Source organism: Ambystoma mexicanum, chromosome 1q, assembly GCF_040938575.1.
Source record: "Ambystoma mexicanum isolate Mex_15411 chromosome 1q, UKY_AmexF1_1, whole genome shotgun sequence".
In the NCBI taxonomy this organism is placed as follows: domain Eukaryota; kingdom Metazoa; phylum Chordata; class Amphibia; order Caudata; family Ambystomatidae; genus Ambystoma; species Ambystoma mexicanum.
The window spans coordinates 1539340432-1539356988 of record NC_090922.1 but is presented as its reverse complement, the minus strand read 5'-3'; the positions used below and the strand labels follow the sequence as shown (position 1 = coordinate 1539356988).

At 48.7% G+C, this 16557-nt stretch overlaps 1 protein-coding gene across 1 annotated transcript in view; it reads left to right on the top strand.

Moving 5' to 3' along the window:
* The window catches only part of LOC138563365 (zinc finger protein 850-like), a 295001-nt gene that overhangs the window by 89880 nt on the left and 188564 nt on the right, over positions 1-16557 (top strand). The window contains exon 4 of the mRNA XM_069642848.1: positions 6947-9423. Coding sequence (XP_069498949.1) covers positions 7508-9423 — 1916 coding nt within the window. The 5' untranslated portion in view covers positions 6947-7507. The remainder of the gene's footprint in view (positions 1-6946; positions 9424-16557) is intronic.

The window sequence follows — 16557 nt, the reverse complement described above, 5'->3', positions numbered from 1 at the left end:
ACGCAAACACCCACACGAGCGGACCTAGCGGCACATAAAACAGTGCTACAACCGTGTCCGCCACCGCTGACACAGAAACACCGGAAGCGGAAATACCATGACCGCGGGGAAAAAGACCGGAAACAGAGAGGCAGCCATTATATAAAGCACAATCCACTGCCATCCTGAGACACCACAGGTCAGATCACCTCCCTGAGACTGACAAACCATCCAACACCATCATGTCATCCAGGATACCAGCACGCAGGCAGAGAAAGCAGCGCTTCAGTGAGGCTGAGCTCACCGTACTGGTTGAGCACATTGTTGAGCATGCAGAAATGCTTTTCAGTGCAGATCAGCAGCGTGCCACTCAGCAAAGGCGCAAGGAGGTGGGGGCGGAGGCAGCACGCAAGTGCACAGCGGTTGGCGTGACCACACGTTCAGTGAAGGAGTGCCACAAGAGGTGGGATGACCTCAGGCTCCGGGTGCGCAACCTCATCACAGCACACTGCCAACACAGCACCGGAACTGTTGGAGGCCCTGCATCCCCTCTGAAGCTGCAATTGTGGGAGGAGCGCTGCAGCAGTGTAATGCACCTGGAAGGCATCCACGGCATAGGAGAGGCAGAGGCAGGTGTGAGCCCACCTGCAGATGCTGGTAAGTGCACAGAGTACAATACCATAAGTGTGAATGCGAGTGACCTAATGGCCCCACTTCCAATGCCCCCCCAACAGGGCTGCAGTGACCCACTGGACCCACTGACTGGCCAAATGATGAGTGACACATCCCCAAGGCACGACGCCTCAACACTCATACCGTGCGTGCCTGACAGGAAGCAGAAACACATACCTGTGTGCATTAATAGTCAAAAGTGTCGTAACGCAAGTGGATATGGATTGTGATGTTTGATGAATGTGATGGACACATTACGTATAACCACACAATTAAACACATGTCCTCTGTATCCCCATAGTTGTGACAAGTGACAGCGATGATGGACAAGAGACGACGCAGCGGCCACCTGCAGGCGCACAACGCAGCACTCAAGTCCAGGACGAGGATGCAAGCTGCTCTGGCACACAGGCACCAGCAGAACCAGGCACACCAGCAGAAGACACTACCCACATGCAGCCAGCCATCCATGTCCCAGATGATGAATCACAACCCGTCTGCACAGCTGAGGAGGCAGCATCTAGTGATGGGATAGGTCCGGTCATGCAGGTCGAGCAAGTGCAACAGGGTGATGAAGAAAACATGGATGGCGTGTCACCCATCCATGGGCTAGAGTTCAGCCCCCAAGAACTGCACAGCCCCATGTGCTCCCCAACACCATCCATGGGCAAGCTATGTGCAAGATTGCAGCACATTGAACAACAGCAGGCCACCCTGACGCAGCTGGTGGAAAGACAGCTGGAGGAGGCCAGGCTGCAGCGTGAGGAGGCCAGGCTGCAGCGCAAGGAGACCAGGCTGCAGCGTGAGGAGGCCAGGCTGCAGCGGGAGACCAATGCCACGTCGGTCCGTCGGCTCACCAGGTCCATTGGCAGATTTGCAGCCACAATTCTCACCCTGGCACGCCATGTCAGGGAAGGGAACAGCGTACAGTCAAGCATTGCCGAGTCCATGTTGGTGGCCCAGCAGGCCTTTCAAGGACGTTTGCCCATCATCACACCAACGGTCACCTCAGCAAGCACCACCCCATCCAGCTCTGCCACTGAAAACCCACGGAGGCGTTCCAGTCGCTTGACTGGATCCACGAGCAAGGACACACCTGCACACAAGCATCCCCGCAAATAGTGGCATGTGGGGATGCCAGTGAACATGGCATTTGTGGACACCATGGGTTTTGGATGGGTGGGAACGTTTGGGTGGCGTGGGTGGTGGGGGTTAGTCATTAGGGGGTTAGTTGATAGGGTCCTGTTTGGGGGTTGGAACGTTTGGGTGGTTTGGGTGGTGGGTGGGTATGGGTGTACAGCTCCCTAGACCCAATGCACCTTCTAACCTGTTGAAATGATAATACAAAACCTTTCAATACTGCATTAATGAGTGGACATCTGTCATTTCATTCGCAGACAAACATCATTTAATCATTGGCATCGTCATGTCCATGCATTTCTATCAATGTGCAGTCTCTCAAAAGTAAATGCGAATGAGTGCATCCCATGCTTGTTGGCCATCTTGCGCACCCCTGGGAGGTTGTAGTGCCACTCCATCCCCATCGCCATTCCCATTCCCTTCCCCATCGCCATCGCCATCCCAATCTTCATCTTCTGCATCTGGGGGAAGTGGAATGTTCCTGCGCAAGCACAGATTGTGCAGCATGGCACATACAAGCACAATTTTACCCGTCTTAACTGGGTTGTACTGCAGTGATCCTCCAGATCTGCTCAAGCAGTGGAACCTAGCCTTCAGTAGGCCAAACGTCCTCTCTATCATGCCACGTGTGCGGATGTGTGCACTGTTGTACGCCTCCTCATGCCTGTTCCTTGGCCTACGCACAGGTGTCATCAGCCCTGGCGTGAGTGCATATCCAGCATCACCTACATGGGAAGTAAATGTGTGGGACATGTCAGTGTTTATGGTTCATCTCACGATCTGATGCAATGCAATACTGTGTTATCATACATTCATCCATGAGGGCCTTGCCATGGTCTGAAAGGCAGGCGATTACCATCCAGCGGTGATTGTTGTAGCTGGTGTCATTTGGACATGCCACTATTACTTGCTGTGCATTTGAAGTGGATCTTATACGCGATAGTGGTTGGTGAGTAATGCACTGTGCAATTACAAGCAGACATAGGGGGACTAATTCCATGGCCTGTGATGATTAGGCTATTGCTGGATGTCACATGAGCAGACATGTGCATTGGGGGAAAGTGGACCTAGGTGTGGATGACTGCATTGAGAGGATCAACCTGTCTTGTCTGTATTTTTGATGTGTGGGTTATGCTGACCGACCATTACATGTGCAAGGGGTTGATGCATGTGCAGTTGTGGCAGCCCTCTTACACGGGTCATTGGCCTAGACATTCATCGCACATCCATAGGACATTGGCAGAAGTACTCACCCAAAAGCCATGTGCTTTGTCCAGCGTAGCATTCCATGTAGCGTGGCAATGTTGAATTCCGCAGAACCATTGAGTCATGTGTTGAGCCCGGAAAACTTGCACAGCAATGTGTAATCAGCAGTCCGGCATCACATACCATCTGTACATTCAGTGAGGGGTACTGTTTGCTGCTGCGGTACACCAGCTCCATTGCACGTTGTACTGTCCGCTCTATGTGGGTGCAGTCTAATGCACCTATGCAATTTGGTATGGCTGCAATGGCATGGAATGCCATCTTGGTTGCAATGACCTCTGCAAGTGTACGGGGTAGGGTGATGTGTTCGGACACATGGCGCAGCAGAGCATCCAGTACCTGCTCCAATATTTTAGAGAAACAGGGTTGCGAGAGCCCATGCAGCTCACCAACTGTGTGCTGATAGGTTCCTGTGCCTAGGAAATGCAGTACTGACACCACCTTCAGGAGGGGGGGAATTGCAGTCGAAATGGCAATGTGGCTGCTAATGTCGTCCTCAATCATAGCGGTGATGTACATGATTGTTGGCCGGTCTAGCCGGTATAATGTGTGGATCTGTCCTGGGGTCAAGTTCCACGGTGAGGCCCTGATGCGGGGTATTGCAGGCTGCCTGCGGGGCCGTGCCTGCTGCGCATTTGGGTTTGGCGTGGGTGCAGGGTTTGCTAACTGATGCCTGCGCCTCCTCCGCCTCCGCCTCATCATCCTCTGCAACATTGCTGCCACTATGTGCACTGCTGCCTGTAGGTTCAGGAGTCCCAGTCCCAATGCTGCTGCTGCTACCTGCATTGTTGTGTTTGGAGTTGGCCTGGGTGTGGGTGTGTCCCTTTTGTAGCCTCCCAGTGGACTGCTGGGTCCGGCTGGCCTCATTTGGGGCACCTGTGGCCTGATTCAACTCACCTGGTACTGTTTAACGTCATGTTCGCGGCGGCGCCGATACCGCCTCCGTGGCCACAGTTTTTTCCGCCATTTTTTTGGCGGTGTTTCCATGTCGGTGGTACTCATGATGGCCATGGTGTTTCGTGTTGGCGGTATGTGGGTGGTTTCACCGCCGTCGCTCTTTACGGATCCCTTATCTACGCGACAGTGGTTTGTGGTGGTGTTTCCGGTTCCGTGGGTCGTGATTGCACGGTCACGGAAACGACGCCGGTATGGTTTTACAGGTGATGTTAAGTCCGGTCGGCGGACTCGTAATGAGGCCCAATATCTTTACCATGCCCCTATTCGACAAATTGGACAGACTGGGTGTCACCTACACTAATTATGCTGATGACACTCAGATCCTCATTCCCCTTTCAGGCAAATTTGATACAGATACGGCCTTGGTAAACAAAATATATCTCATCATTCAGGCATGGATGGCCACACATGGCCTGTGCTTGAATGATGATAAAACCGAAATCCTACTCCTCGGATCCACTGCCAATCTAATAAAACTCAGCCCCAACTCTTCAGCATTTAACAATGATGGCAACATAATCACAGTTTCCAAATCAGTAAAAACATTAGGCTTTCACCTCGACTCAGCCCTAACACTAAAAAAACAAGTTAACTCCCTTGAATCCTCTACAGCCTACATGTGCAAGCTAATTAGGGCAAGTAGAGCTTTCCTCACCCAAGCCAGCTGCATCATCATCGCCAATGCCCTAATACTCGCCAAACTTGACTATTGCAATGTTCTGTATTTGGGAGCTAACAAATACATCATTGACAAAATTTAAACATTGCAAAACAACGCCCTTAGAACTGCCTTCAACTTACCCACTAAAGATCATATTTCTAGCACTAGAAGACAATACAAATGGCTCATAATTTGTGACAAAATCTCACTCAAGACAGCATCACTCACCAAATGCCTTAATAATGCAGCCCCCCTACCAGGCAGCAAGAATTGTGAGAAAAACCTCCACTCGCCCCACCAGAACCGCCAATTACTTCTGCCTTCCGATAGCCAAATTCAGAAGAAAAAAAAACAGGTGGCAGCAGCTTCCCAGTTAAGGCAGCCCAATACTGGAATGCTCTCCCACTTGACATCAGAACAGATAAGTCATACTATAGCTTTAGACGAAACATTATCGCATGGCTACACTCCAATGACCCCCAAGATTAACCATGTACCAACCAACACCGACCAACCTGACTGTACAAATGTATATCATTTAGCCGATTTATCATGTGATGTAATGCGTATGTTTATACTGTGCCTGCAACTAAGTTTTTAAGTAATCTTGTTTTTCTGTTCTCTGTAGCGCCCTGTTACCCTTGGGTTTGGCGCGCCATACAAAATCAATAAACAAACAATAAACAAACAAACAATGCCATCAAGTCTCACGACCAGGCTGCCATACTGGAGCCTTCAAAACATTTAATGGAGACTAGAGGGTATTGTTAATGACTCCACCTAACAATGCCTCCTTTTCAATACTCATATTACTCTAATGTGTTTGGGTGGTCATACATTGTTCAAGGTAAGCAATTTATTGACTACTTATAGAACCCTTTTAAAATAAAAATGATACTCAAGACTGTAGAATGCATTTTGCCAATGTTATACCAGATAGTTCGCACAATATTTTTAGTAGAAAAATATTTTTATTTTGTCAATCAATATTTACCAGAGTACAATTCATACATTTAGGATTTGCAATCTGTAATGTTTTGGGGAATTTTTCTAAACTTTCTAAAAATACAAATCTCATTCCATAGAAACCTTTTTTTACAGTTATTGGGCCTCATTACGACTCAGGCGGTAAGGGGTTTACGGCGGCGTAAACAGCGCCGACCCTTACCGCCTGATTCCGAGGTCCCTTAGCGCCATGGAGATTTTAACACCTGCTTTTAGCAGGTGTTAAAATCCATGGCGCTAAGGGACCTTGATGTTAATTACGCCACCGTAATTTACGGTGGCGTAATTAACGCCTTCCCCACTCCCATTATGCCCTATGGGGCAAAAATGGGAATGGGGAAGGGTAAATGGGGATTGGGGACTTACCGCCCCGCCAACCTCGGAATGGGGCGGTAAGTCCGCCAACCACCATGGCGTAAACGTAGTTTACGCCATGGTGGTAAAGGTACGACCCAGGCGGTAACTTACCGCCTGGGTCGTAATGAGGCCCATTAAGACTGTTTCATTTCATGTCTTCTTCATACACTCGATAATCTTTGCATTCGTTCCATTCTGCCCAACATGTTTCATTCCTATTCTCAATTCTCTAAAACATATTTATCAGGAAATTCTTCAGGGGGCATATTTGGAAATTTAAACCATTTAATAAATAATGGAAGTGATAACTAAACAGCTGAAATCTACAGTTATTAAACAAAAAGCAATATTTACAATTTTGGAGTGTGATATTCATTGCTGAGTGTATTGTTATGACGTGTGCAGCTTACTATATTTGGAAGGTGGCCCTGCAGAAAATTCTAACTTTAACCTTGTAGAAAGAAAGAAAAGAGAAGGAAAAGAACTTTTATTTTTTACTTGTAACTGTAATATTTAGTTTTCAATTTATGTTGTGATATTAACTTTGATGTGATAGATTTTTTTATTTTTCTTATGTGGTTTTTATTATCTGTATACATATGATTAATAATTGGCTAAAGGTTTGTATTTAACCAAATGCTAATAATAAAAATACATTTTATACTAGAATACCCACACCTATCAGTACCAAAATCACTATTTGGAAATAAGAGCAGTTTATTTCTAGTGGAGTACTAAACAGAAAAAGGCTAAAACAGGAAGCTAATAATGTTATATTTGTATGCTTGAAGAATTATATAACTGCTGCTAAATATATAGTAACTACTGAGAACCAGTCGGCCTGTTAGTGATGCCTGTGACTGTGAACATGCTGAAACTAATCATGTGTTTCTCCTTTTTCTTCTATAGGATATTGATGTCCCAAAAAACACAAGATTGATTGTTAAATTCTCTGGACTAATGCATTGCCAACCTTCATTGACACAATGTGCAATTTCCTATCCTCTTAGAAGCAGACGCGTTTGTGGTCCTACTTTCTTTGAGATTGAGAAGATTGAGAAGCCTATAGAATACATGATGGGTTTCATCCATTCAACACACGTGTGGTAGCATCCAGAAACAAAGAACTACAATACATATCTAGCATTACAGAGCAATGATAGCAACAGTGCTTGATGTGCAGTAAGACTTTTTCTCTTGCCTGTTCCTGAGAGAACACAAGTGAGTGATATTTTATGTACGTTCTGAATGTGAGATTAGTTTGAGTTTTTGCGAAACATCTGTAAATGGTCTTACAGTATCCATGCACTGAATAGTTTAAAATCTTCAGCCAGAAGAAACATCTTTCTGTCACTAGAAAATCCCTACACGTGGGAAAGCTCATCTGCACTGAGAATCTGGGAAAAAGTTCAGTGGAACGAGTCAACCTGACAGAATAAACTGGCAAAACATTGGTGAAAAACCTTACCAATGCACAGAATGTGTGATAAAGGGCCATCTAATGAATATACTCAGTGCCCACGTGAGAACATCAATGAAAAACTGTATCAGTGCACTGAATTTGTGAATAAAGATATGCTCATTTCCCCCCAGAGGACACATTCACGTGAGAAACCTCATGAGTGTACTGAATGTGGGAAGAGCTTCTGTTTGAAGGGACTGCTTACTCGCCACCAGAGAACACATACAGGTGAGAAACCTTATCAGTGCACTGAATGTGGGAAAGCTTTCAGTCAAAAGGGAGGTCTTATTTACCATCAGTTCTCACATACAGGCGAGAAACCTCATGAGTGCACTGAATGTGGTAAGAATTTCATTATGAAGGGGGATCTTATTCGTCACCAAAGAACTCATACAGGTGAGAAACCTCATGAGTGCACTGAATGTTGTAAGAGTTTCATTATGAAGGGGGATCTTATTCGTCACCAAAGAACTCATACAGGTGAGAAACCTCATGAGTGCACTGAATGTGGTAAATGGTTTTCTGATAAGGGAAAGCTTACTCGGCACCAGAGAACACATTCAGTTGAGAAACCTTATCAGTGCACTGTATGTGGGAAAGGATTTGCTAGTAAGGGAAAGCTGACGTGCCACCAGAGAACACATACAGGTGACAAACCTCATGAGTGCACTGAATGTGGGAAAGGGTTTACTAACAAGGTGAATCTTAGTCTTCACCAGAGAACACATACAGGCGAGAAGCCTTATCAATGCACTGAATGTGGGAAAGCTTTCAGTCGAAAGGGAGGTTTTATTTGTCATCAGTTCTTACATACAGGTGAAAAACCTCATAAGTGCACTGAATGCGAAAAGAGATTTATTAAGAAGATAGATCTTATTCGTCACCAGAGAACACATACAGGTGAGAAACCTTATCAATGCACTGAATGTGGGAAAGCTTTCAGAAGCAAGCGAGCTCTTATTTGCCATCAGTTCTCACATACAGGCGAGAAACCTCATCAGTGCACTGAATGCGGTAAGAGCTTTATTCTGAAGGGAAGTCTTATTTCTCACCAGAGAACTCATACAGGTGAGAAACCTTATGTGTGCACTGAATGTGGGAAAAGGTTCTGTTGGCAGGAAGGTCTCATTTACCATCAGTTCTCACATACAGGTTGGAAACCTCATGAGTGCACTGAATGTGGGAAGAGCTTTATTCGGAAAGGACGTCTTATTTGTCACCAAAGAACTCATACAGGTGAGAAACCTTATGTGTGCACTGAATGTGGGAAAGCTCTCAGAAGCAAGCAAGTTCTTATTTGCCATCAGTTCTCACATACAGGTGAGAAACCTCATCAGTGCACTGAATGTGGGAAAACTTTCAGAAGCAAGCAAGGTTTTATTTTCCATCAGTTCTCACATACAGGTGAGAAACCTCATCAGTGTACTGAATGTGGGAAAACTTTCAGAAGCAAGCAAGGTTTTATTTTCCATCAGTTCTCACATACAGGTGAGAAACCTCATCAGTGTACTGAATGTGGTAAAAGTTTCATTACGAAGGGAAATCTTATTTCTCACCAGAGATCTCATAAAGGCGAGAAACCTCATCAATGCACTGAATGTGGGAAAGCTTTCAGATGCAAGCGAGGTCTTTTTTTCAATCAGTTCTCACATACAGGCGAGAAACCTCATCAGTGTACTGAATGTGGTAAGAGTTTCATTACGAAGGGAAATCTTAGTTCTCACCAGAGAACTCATACAGGTGAGAAACCTTATGAGTGCACTGAATGTGGGAAAGCTTTCATTCAAAAGGGAGGTCTTATTTACCATCAGTTCTCACATACAGGTGAGAAACCTCATCAGTGTTCTGAATGCGAAAAGAGCTTTATTCTGAAGAGAAGTCTTATTTGTCACCAAAGAACACATACAGGCGAGAAACCTGATCAGTGACATCAATAACCTAAATGGGCACCAAACAAACATGCATGCAAGGGTCCATTTCAGGGTAGTGAATGTGGGAAATACCACGCAGCATGTCCTTTTCTGCCAACAGAGAGGACATGCATGCAAGGGTCCATTTCAGGGTAGTGAATGTGGGAAATACCACGCAGCATGTCATTTTCTGCCAACAGAGAGGACATGCATGCAAGGGTCCATTTCAGGGTAGTGAATGTGGGAAATACTTCACAACGCAGGATATTCTTAACGGCTGTTAGGCAAGATTGTATGCAGTACCCTGTGGGTGACTGCACCAGCCTTGTCCTTGTGGCAATAGTTAACCCAACCTTTGGTATAAGCATGTAAAAAACCTACCCTGGACCCTAGAATACCCACCAATTATAGGCCCATCACCACCGTTCCCTTTTTGCTAAAAATCTTGGACCGAGTTGCCTATCTGCAGATCCAGGACTACCTGGAAACTAACAAACTACTCGGCCTCGGACAATCTGATTTCCGACCTAGGCACGGAACTGAAACTGCCCTCATCGATTTAAAAACCCAAATTGAGGATTTAAAAGACAACAGAACCTGGCCGCCCTGCTATTATTTGAATTATCGGCTGCTTTTGATTTGGTTAATCACCAAATTCTCTGCAGACATCTAAAATCAGCAGCCCATTTTTAAGACACAGCTACCATATGGATTAGTTCATTCCTGGCCAATAGATCCATGAGAGTCTTCTCCCCGTCTGCCTCTGCTGAACCTTCTCCAGTCCCTTGTGGGGTCCCTCAAGGATCTTGCATTTCACCTACACTCTATAACGTGCTCACGAAACCACTCTTCAATATTCTTGACTGTCTAGGTGTCACCTACACTTACTATGCAGATGACACCCAGATACTCATCCCTATCACAGGAGACCACACACTGGACACTATAGCCCTAAACAATATCTATCTGGTCATCCAGGCTTGGATGGCTCAACACGAGCTCTGTCTTAACGACGATAAGACGGAGCTCCTCATCCTGGGTTCCCACTATCGACTTAATAGTCTAGATCCCATATTCAAATCCTTCATCCATGGCAACACCATCAAAGTTGTAAAGACCGGTGGGGGGGTCTGTACTTCCGCTCTCTATATGGTAGAGGAGAGGCACAGAGGACCCCCGCCAAGATTCTCTATTACGGTAGCTATGGACGAGCAATCAAGGCCTAGCTTCTCAGGAGGTGATGCAGGCTGGTTCTTAAGTACAGTGTATCCCCAAACCCCCACAGAGGAATGTCCACACACTGTATTACTGAAAACACAGTCTTTATATAATTAATGTTCAAGGGTTATGTACACTTATCACAACAACGCACTTTCTGCTCAGGAAAATCAATAATGGTAAATATCTACAATTCTAAAGTGGTACCACTAATATTAGACCTCATTAAAGTGCATTCACAATACTGTAAAAATGGCACGCAGATCAATAAGGAGGAAACCAGCAATAGAGAGAGGAGAGATAACAGATGGTTGAAACAATAGGCAGAAGACTGGCCCTTGCTACTGGACACAGTTCTGTGTGGAGATCCCCCCACCTGGGCACCTGTAAAATAAAGAGATATAACACAAGCCCAGTCCATATATTGTTCAATAGTCTTATTCTCTCCTACAATGTTTTTACCCCCCCAATGTACCTGGTGGAGTCGAGTTCTTCGAGGAGGCGTCGACAGATCCTTCTTGAATGACCCCGTTTAAAGCAGGAGTCACGGATCGTCGAGAAGCGTCGAGGAACTCGGTGTTCGGTGTCGGGGAATCAACGGCCCTTCTTGAATGCCTTCCCTTTCAAGCGGGAGACACGGGGCGTCGAACGTCCGACAACAAACAGGGTAGAACGGCGTCGATGAGGCGGCAGGCTTCGATCCGAGCGGTGCTCGTCGGCGTCGAGACGTCGGCGTCCTGCGAGGAAGAGGCGTGCGGGGCACCTCGGCGACACTAGTTCTGGACCGCAAAGATTGTGAATGACGGTGGCCCAGCAAGGGCGTCGAGTCGCTCGAGTCTTTGGAGTCGTGAGGTGGCGTGAAACCCACCGGCGGATTCTCCTCGGCGCGTTGGTCGTCCTCGACTTTCCCCGGCAGGATAAAGCGGTCGACGGTGCGGACGAGGGAGTCCTTCGATTCAAATGTTCTTAGGCAAGGAGCAGACGGCTCCGGTCGTCGGCGGCACGGCGTCAAGTGGTTCCCACGACTGGGCAACACAACTTCGACGGGCCTCCAGCGGTTACACAGACCTGCGAACCCTGGGCGACGACAATGGACTTCGACAGCGTCGATGTCCGGGTGCTTCACTTCGATCTCCTCGGCGGTCCCGTCTCGGGTCGGCAGCCTTTCGAGGGTCTGACTTCCAGGGCGCTTCGGCGAAGATTCAGCGGTGCTCGATGGTCCCTCGGAGCACGGGAAGAGGGCGCCTAGCCAGGTCCTCTCTCGGGTCAGTCCTCGACGAACACGGCAGCCTTCGGATCGGTCGAAGCAAATGCAGCAGCAAGTCTTCTTCTTCCAGCTGGGCGTCGAGGGTCAGCAGTTCCAGTTACTCTTGAGTGGAGACTCAGCTTCTGAACGCTTCTGAACAATTTCCAGTGGTGAGAGGTTCCCAGATATACTATTCTGTCTCTCATCCACACTGCTGGCACACATACAGCAGCCAATCACACAGAAGGGCATTCATGCAGTCAGTCAGCCAATCAGGCACACAGTGCATTCAGGCCACACTCCTCCCTTTCAGACACTCACAACAAGGAATGTGGATTGGGACAAGTACCCAGCCATTCAACACTACACACTGCATTCAGGCCAGTTTCGGGCAGGGCTGTCTCAGTCTTTGTCTCACATGCTAGAAACCAGACAACCACAACAAGGAGTGTATATTGGTCACCTACTCCATTCACCCAGGTCCCACCCACAGGAGGCACCCACAACATACAGTCAATGGGAAGGCTCCAGTCAGTCTAGCTGGGCCTTCACAACAACACCATATATGGAACTTCCACCCAACAGCCAGTCAGGGGGAAGGGACAGAGTCAGGGCTTCCCAGGACTTTGGGAAAACAAGGTAAGAGGCAATAGAAAGCAAGAGGCCACAGGGGCCATCTTGTTTTCCATCAGGAATCAACTGATTCCAATGGCAGGGCCTGGGTATCCCCAAATGGAGGACACCCAGAGCACCTGTCAATTTCAGCATGGAGCTGCCACCAGCCCATACCCTGCTCTGTGGGCCACCCACAGGTGCCCAAAAACATACACTAGGGGCACAGGGTTGTACCCCTACCCATGGGTGCCATAAGGGTATCCCATGGGTCTGTTCACCAAACCAAAAGAGAGAGCTGCACTGCCAGGAGTCCCACATGGACTCCTGGGCAGAAAACACGACAGAACACACGATAAAAAGCAGTAAAGGACAAGGATTCAGAGGCCCTGTCCCTCTGATGCATTTCCAGCATCACAGTCGCCCCCCCCAGACTGAGGTGGAGGGTGTCTAATCTCCCACGGGATAGACACCCTCATCCAGACGGTCAACATACCTTCTGGAAAGGCCATCTGCATTATCGTGACTCTTCCCTGGTCTGTGCTCTATGGTGAAGTCTAGCCCTTGCAGGCTAATGGACCACCTGAGCAATTTCGGATTTTCACCCTTCATCTGCATAAGCCACTTCAGGGGCTTATGATCTGTTTGGACCTTGAAGGCAGACCCCGTAAGGTAGGGCCTAAAACGCCTAAGGCTCCAAACTATGCTAAAACACTCCTTTTCAACAGTAGCCCACCTAAGTTCTCTACCCTTGAGTTGTCTACTGATGAATATGATAGGATGTTCTCTCCCTTTGTCATCTAACTGGGACAAGACAGCTCCAATTCCGGTGTCGCAGGCATCCGTCTGGACGATAAAGGGTCGGCTGTAGTCAGGCGCACACAACACAGGTGCCCTACACAGACTTTCTTTCAAGCCATCAAAGGCCCTCTGACAGTCTTCAGTCCAATTAACCTTCCTAGGCTGTTTGGGTGAAGTTAGAGCTGTCAGGGGTGCAGCTATGGTTCCATAGTCTGCCATGAAATTGCGATAGTACCCAGTGAGGCCCAAAAAGGCTCTCACCTGGGTTTGAGTAGTGGGAGTCCCCCAGTTCTGTACATCCTGTACTTTACTGGAGAGAGGTTGGATTTGACCCCCTCCTACCTCATGACCAAGATAGGTAACTTTCCCCTGAGCTATCTGGCACTTGGTGGCCTTGATAGTGAGGTTAGCCCTTTTCAAGGCCCGCAACACCTTATCCAGATGTGTCAAATGCTCTTCCCAGGTGGAACTGTAGACGGCAATGTCGTCTAAGTAAGCCACACAAAAGGCTTCCAGCCCACTGAGCGCATGGTTGACCAATCTCTGGAAGGTGGCAGGGGCATTCTTCAACCCAAAAGGCATGACCCTAAACTGGTAGAGTCCCTCAGGGGTGGAGAATGCCGTCTTTTCCTTGGCATGGTCCGTCAGAGCTATTTGCCAATAGCCTGAGGTGAGGTCAAAGGTGCTCACAAATTTGGCAGCACCTATGGCGACCACGAGCTCATCAGCCATGGGCAATGGGTGCGCGTCAGTTTTGGTGACGGCATTGACTCCTCGGTAGTCCACACAGAACCTCCAATCCTTGGTACCCGCCTGGGAACTTGCCTTAGGGACAAGGACCACTGGACTGGACCAGGGACTGGTTGAGGGTTCAATAACACCCAGATCCAACATCTTGGCGACCTCAGCCTGGATGTGGTTCTTGACGGTATCTGACATACGGTAGCACCTGCTTTTGACAGGCACACTGTCACCAGTGTCAATTTCGTGCTTACACCATGGTGTAAGGCCCGGTGTCAGTGAAAACAGAGAGGCATACTGCTGGAGCAAAGCCCTGCAGGCCCTCTGCTGCTCTGTTGTCAAATCTGGAGAGAGACGTACTCCCTCCACTGAGCCATCCTGAGGGTTGCTATGCAGCAAATCAGGAAGGGGCTCACTCTCATCCTCTTCTTGCCCTGAAGCTAGCAAGAGACATGAGACCTCTGCTCGCCTGTGGAAAGGCTTGAGCCTGTTGACATGGAATACCTGAGGGGCTACCCCAGAGGCACCCATGTCAACCAGATAATTGACTTCGCCCATCTTGGAGATTATCCTGAAGGGTCCAGTCCATTTGTCGGCCAAAGCCCTAGGCTTTGTAGGCTCCATCACAAGGATTTCCTGTCCCGGAGTCCAATCCACTTGCGAAGCTTTAAGGTCATGCCAGTACTTATTCAACTCCTGGCTGGCCTTGAGATTTGCTGTTGCCTGACCCATCATTTGTGTCATCCTCCGCCTGAGGCCTAACACATAGTCCCCCACTTGCTTGGCGGGACCTGGAGGAGTGGCTTCCCAGCCTTCTCGGATCAAGGCGAGGGGCCCCCTCACGGGATGTCCAAAGAGTAACTCAAAGGGGCTGAAACCAACACCCTCTTGAGGTACCTCTCTGTAAGCAAACAGCAGGCATGGCAGGAGGAGATCCCATTTCCTCCTTAGGGGCTCTTCCAAAGCACCTAGCATGCCCTTGAGAGTTTTGTTAAATCTCTCAACCAGACCATTGGTCTGGGGGTGGTAAGAGGTGGAGAACTTGTAGGTTACCCCGCACTCTTTCCACATGGTCTTCATGTAACTGGACATGAAGTTGGATCCTCTGTCAGAGACAACCTCCTTGGGGAATCCAACACGGGTAAAAATGCCCAGGAGAGCCCTGGCAACCACCTTGGCAGTAATAGTCCGAAGGGGTATAGCCTCAGGGTACCTGGTGGCATGATCAACCAAGACCAGGATGAACCGATGTCCACCGGAAGTGGGAGGGTCCAGGGGACCGACAATGTCGATGCCCACCCTCTCGAACGGTGTGCCAACCACTGGCAATGGCTGCAGTGGGGCAATGACCCTGCCTCCAGTCTTGCCAGACAACTGACAAGTTGGGCAGGTCCTGCAGTGGGACTCCACTTCTACTCCCATCCGGGGCCAGTAGAAGTGGGCAGAGAGCCGCTGCTTAGTCTTCTTGGTACCAAGATGACCAGCCAAGGGCACCTCATGCGCCAACTGCAGAAGGAAGGGCCTGTAAACCTGGGGTACCACCAACCTCTTGAGGGCACCAGGTTCAGGCTTAGTGGGCTCACTAACAAGGAGCTCACCCTCCCAATAAATCTTGAATGTCCTAGGTACTTCACCTTGTGCCTGGGACAGGGCCTGTTTCCTCAGACCCTCGAGAGAGTGGCACTCTCTCTGTCCTTTACAGAAGTCTGCCCGGGAGGGTCCCCCTTCAGCTAACAAGCATTGAAGGTCGGGATGATCCTCCGGGTTGAGAACCTCTCCCACAGGAGAGTCTTCTGTCTCTTCTCCCTCAGGAGTTGAGTTTGGGTTTTCCACTGGACCCAGCCCGTCCGGAGCCTGGATCCCAATGGGTGCTGTCGGAACAGCAGGAAGAGAAGGTGTTCCCCCCACAGAGGTGGCCTTCTTGGTCTTCCTTCGTCTTGCCTTAGGCCTCGCCTTTGGCTCGGGTACCTGACTCACAGCCAGACCCGGTGTCACCTGTGACCTAGTGACCGCAGCCGCAGTCATGGGAAGACCATCCGAGATCAACCCCAACTCTACTAGATCATTTCCTAACAGAATGTTAGCAGGGACATTGTCCTGAACCAGGACAGGAAGCTTTGCTGTCTTGTCTCCAATCATGAGTGTGACTAAGGCTACAGGCGATAATTTGGGAGGCCCACCAGCTAACCTGGTGGTTCTCAGAGGAGCACTGACATAGTCCTCTGGCCTGAGCAGGGTCCTGTCCACCACTGTCATGCTTGCCCCAGTGTCTCTCAAACCAGTAGAAGGCTGGCCATTCAAGAGGACACTTCTCAAAAACCTACGGGTGTTCTGCGGGATAGTCGCCAGTACTTCTGCGTACTGGTCCCAGGCCCCAAGGGACACTAAGGAAATCTCTACAGGAGCACCAAAGGTGATTCCTGTAGAGGAGGGGAGGACAGTGGCCTCCACCTCAGACATGGGGTAAGGGTAGCTCAGGCTGACAGCCTGTACTCCAAGTGCCTTACCTTTACACTTGGAGTCACCCCTT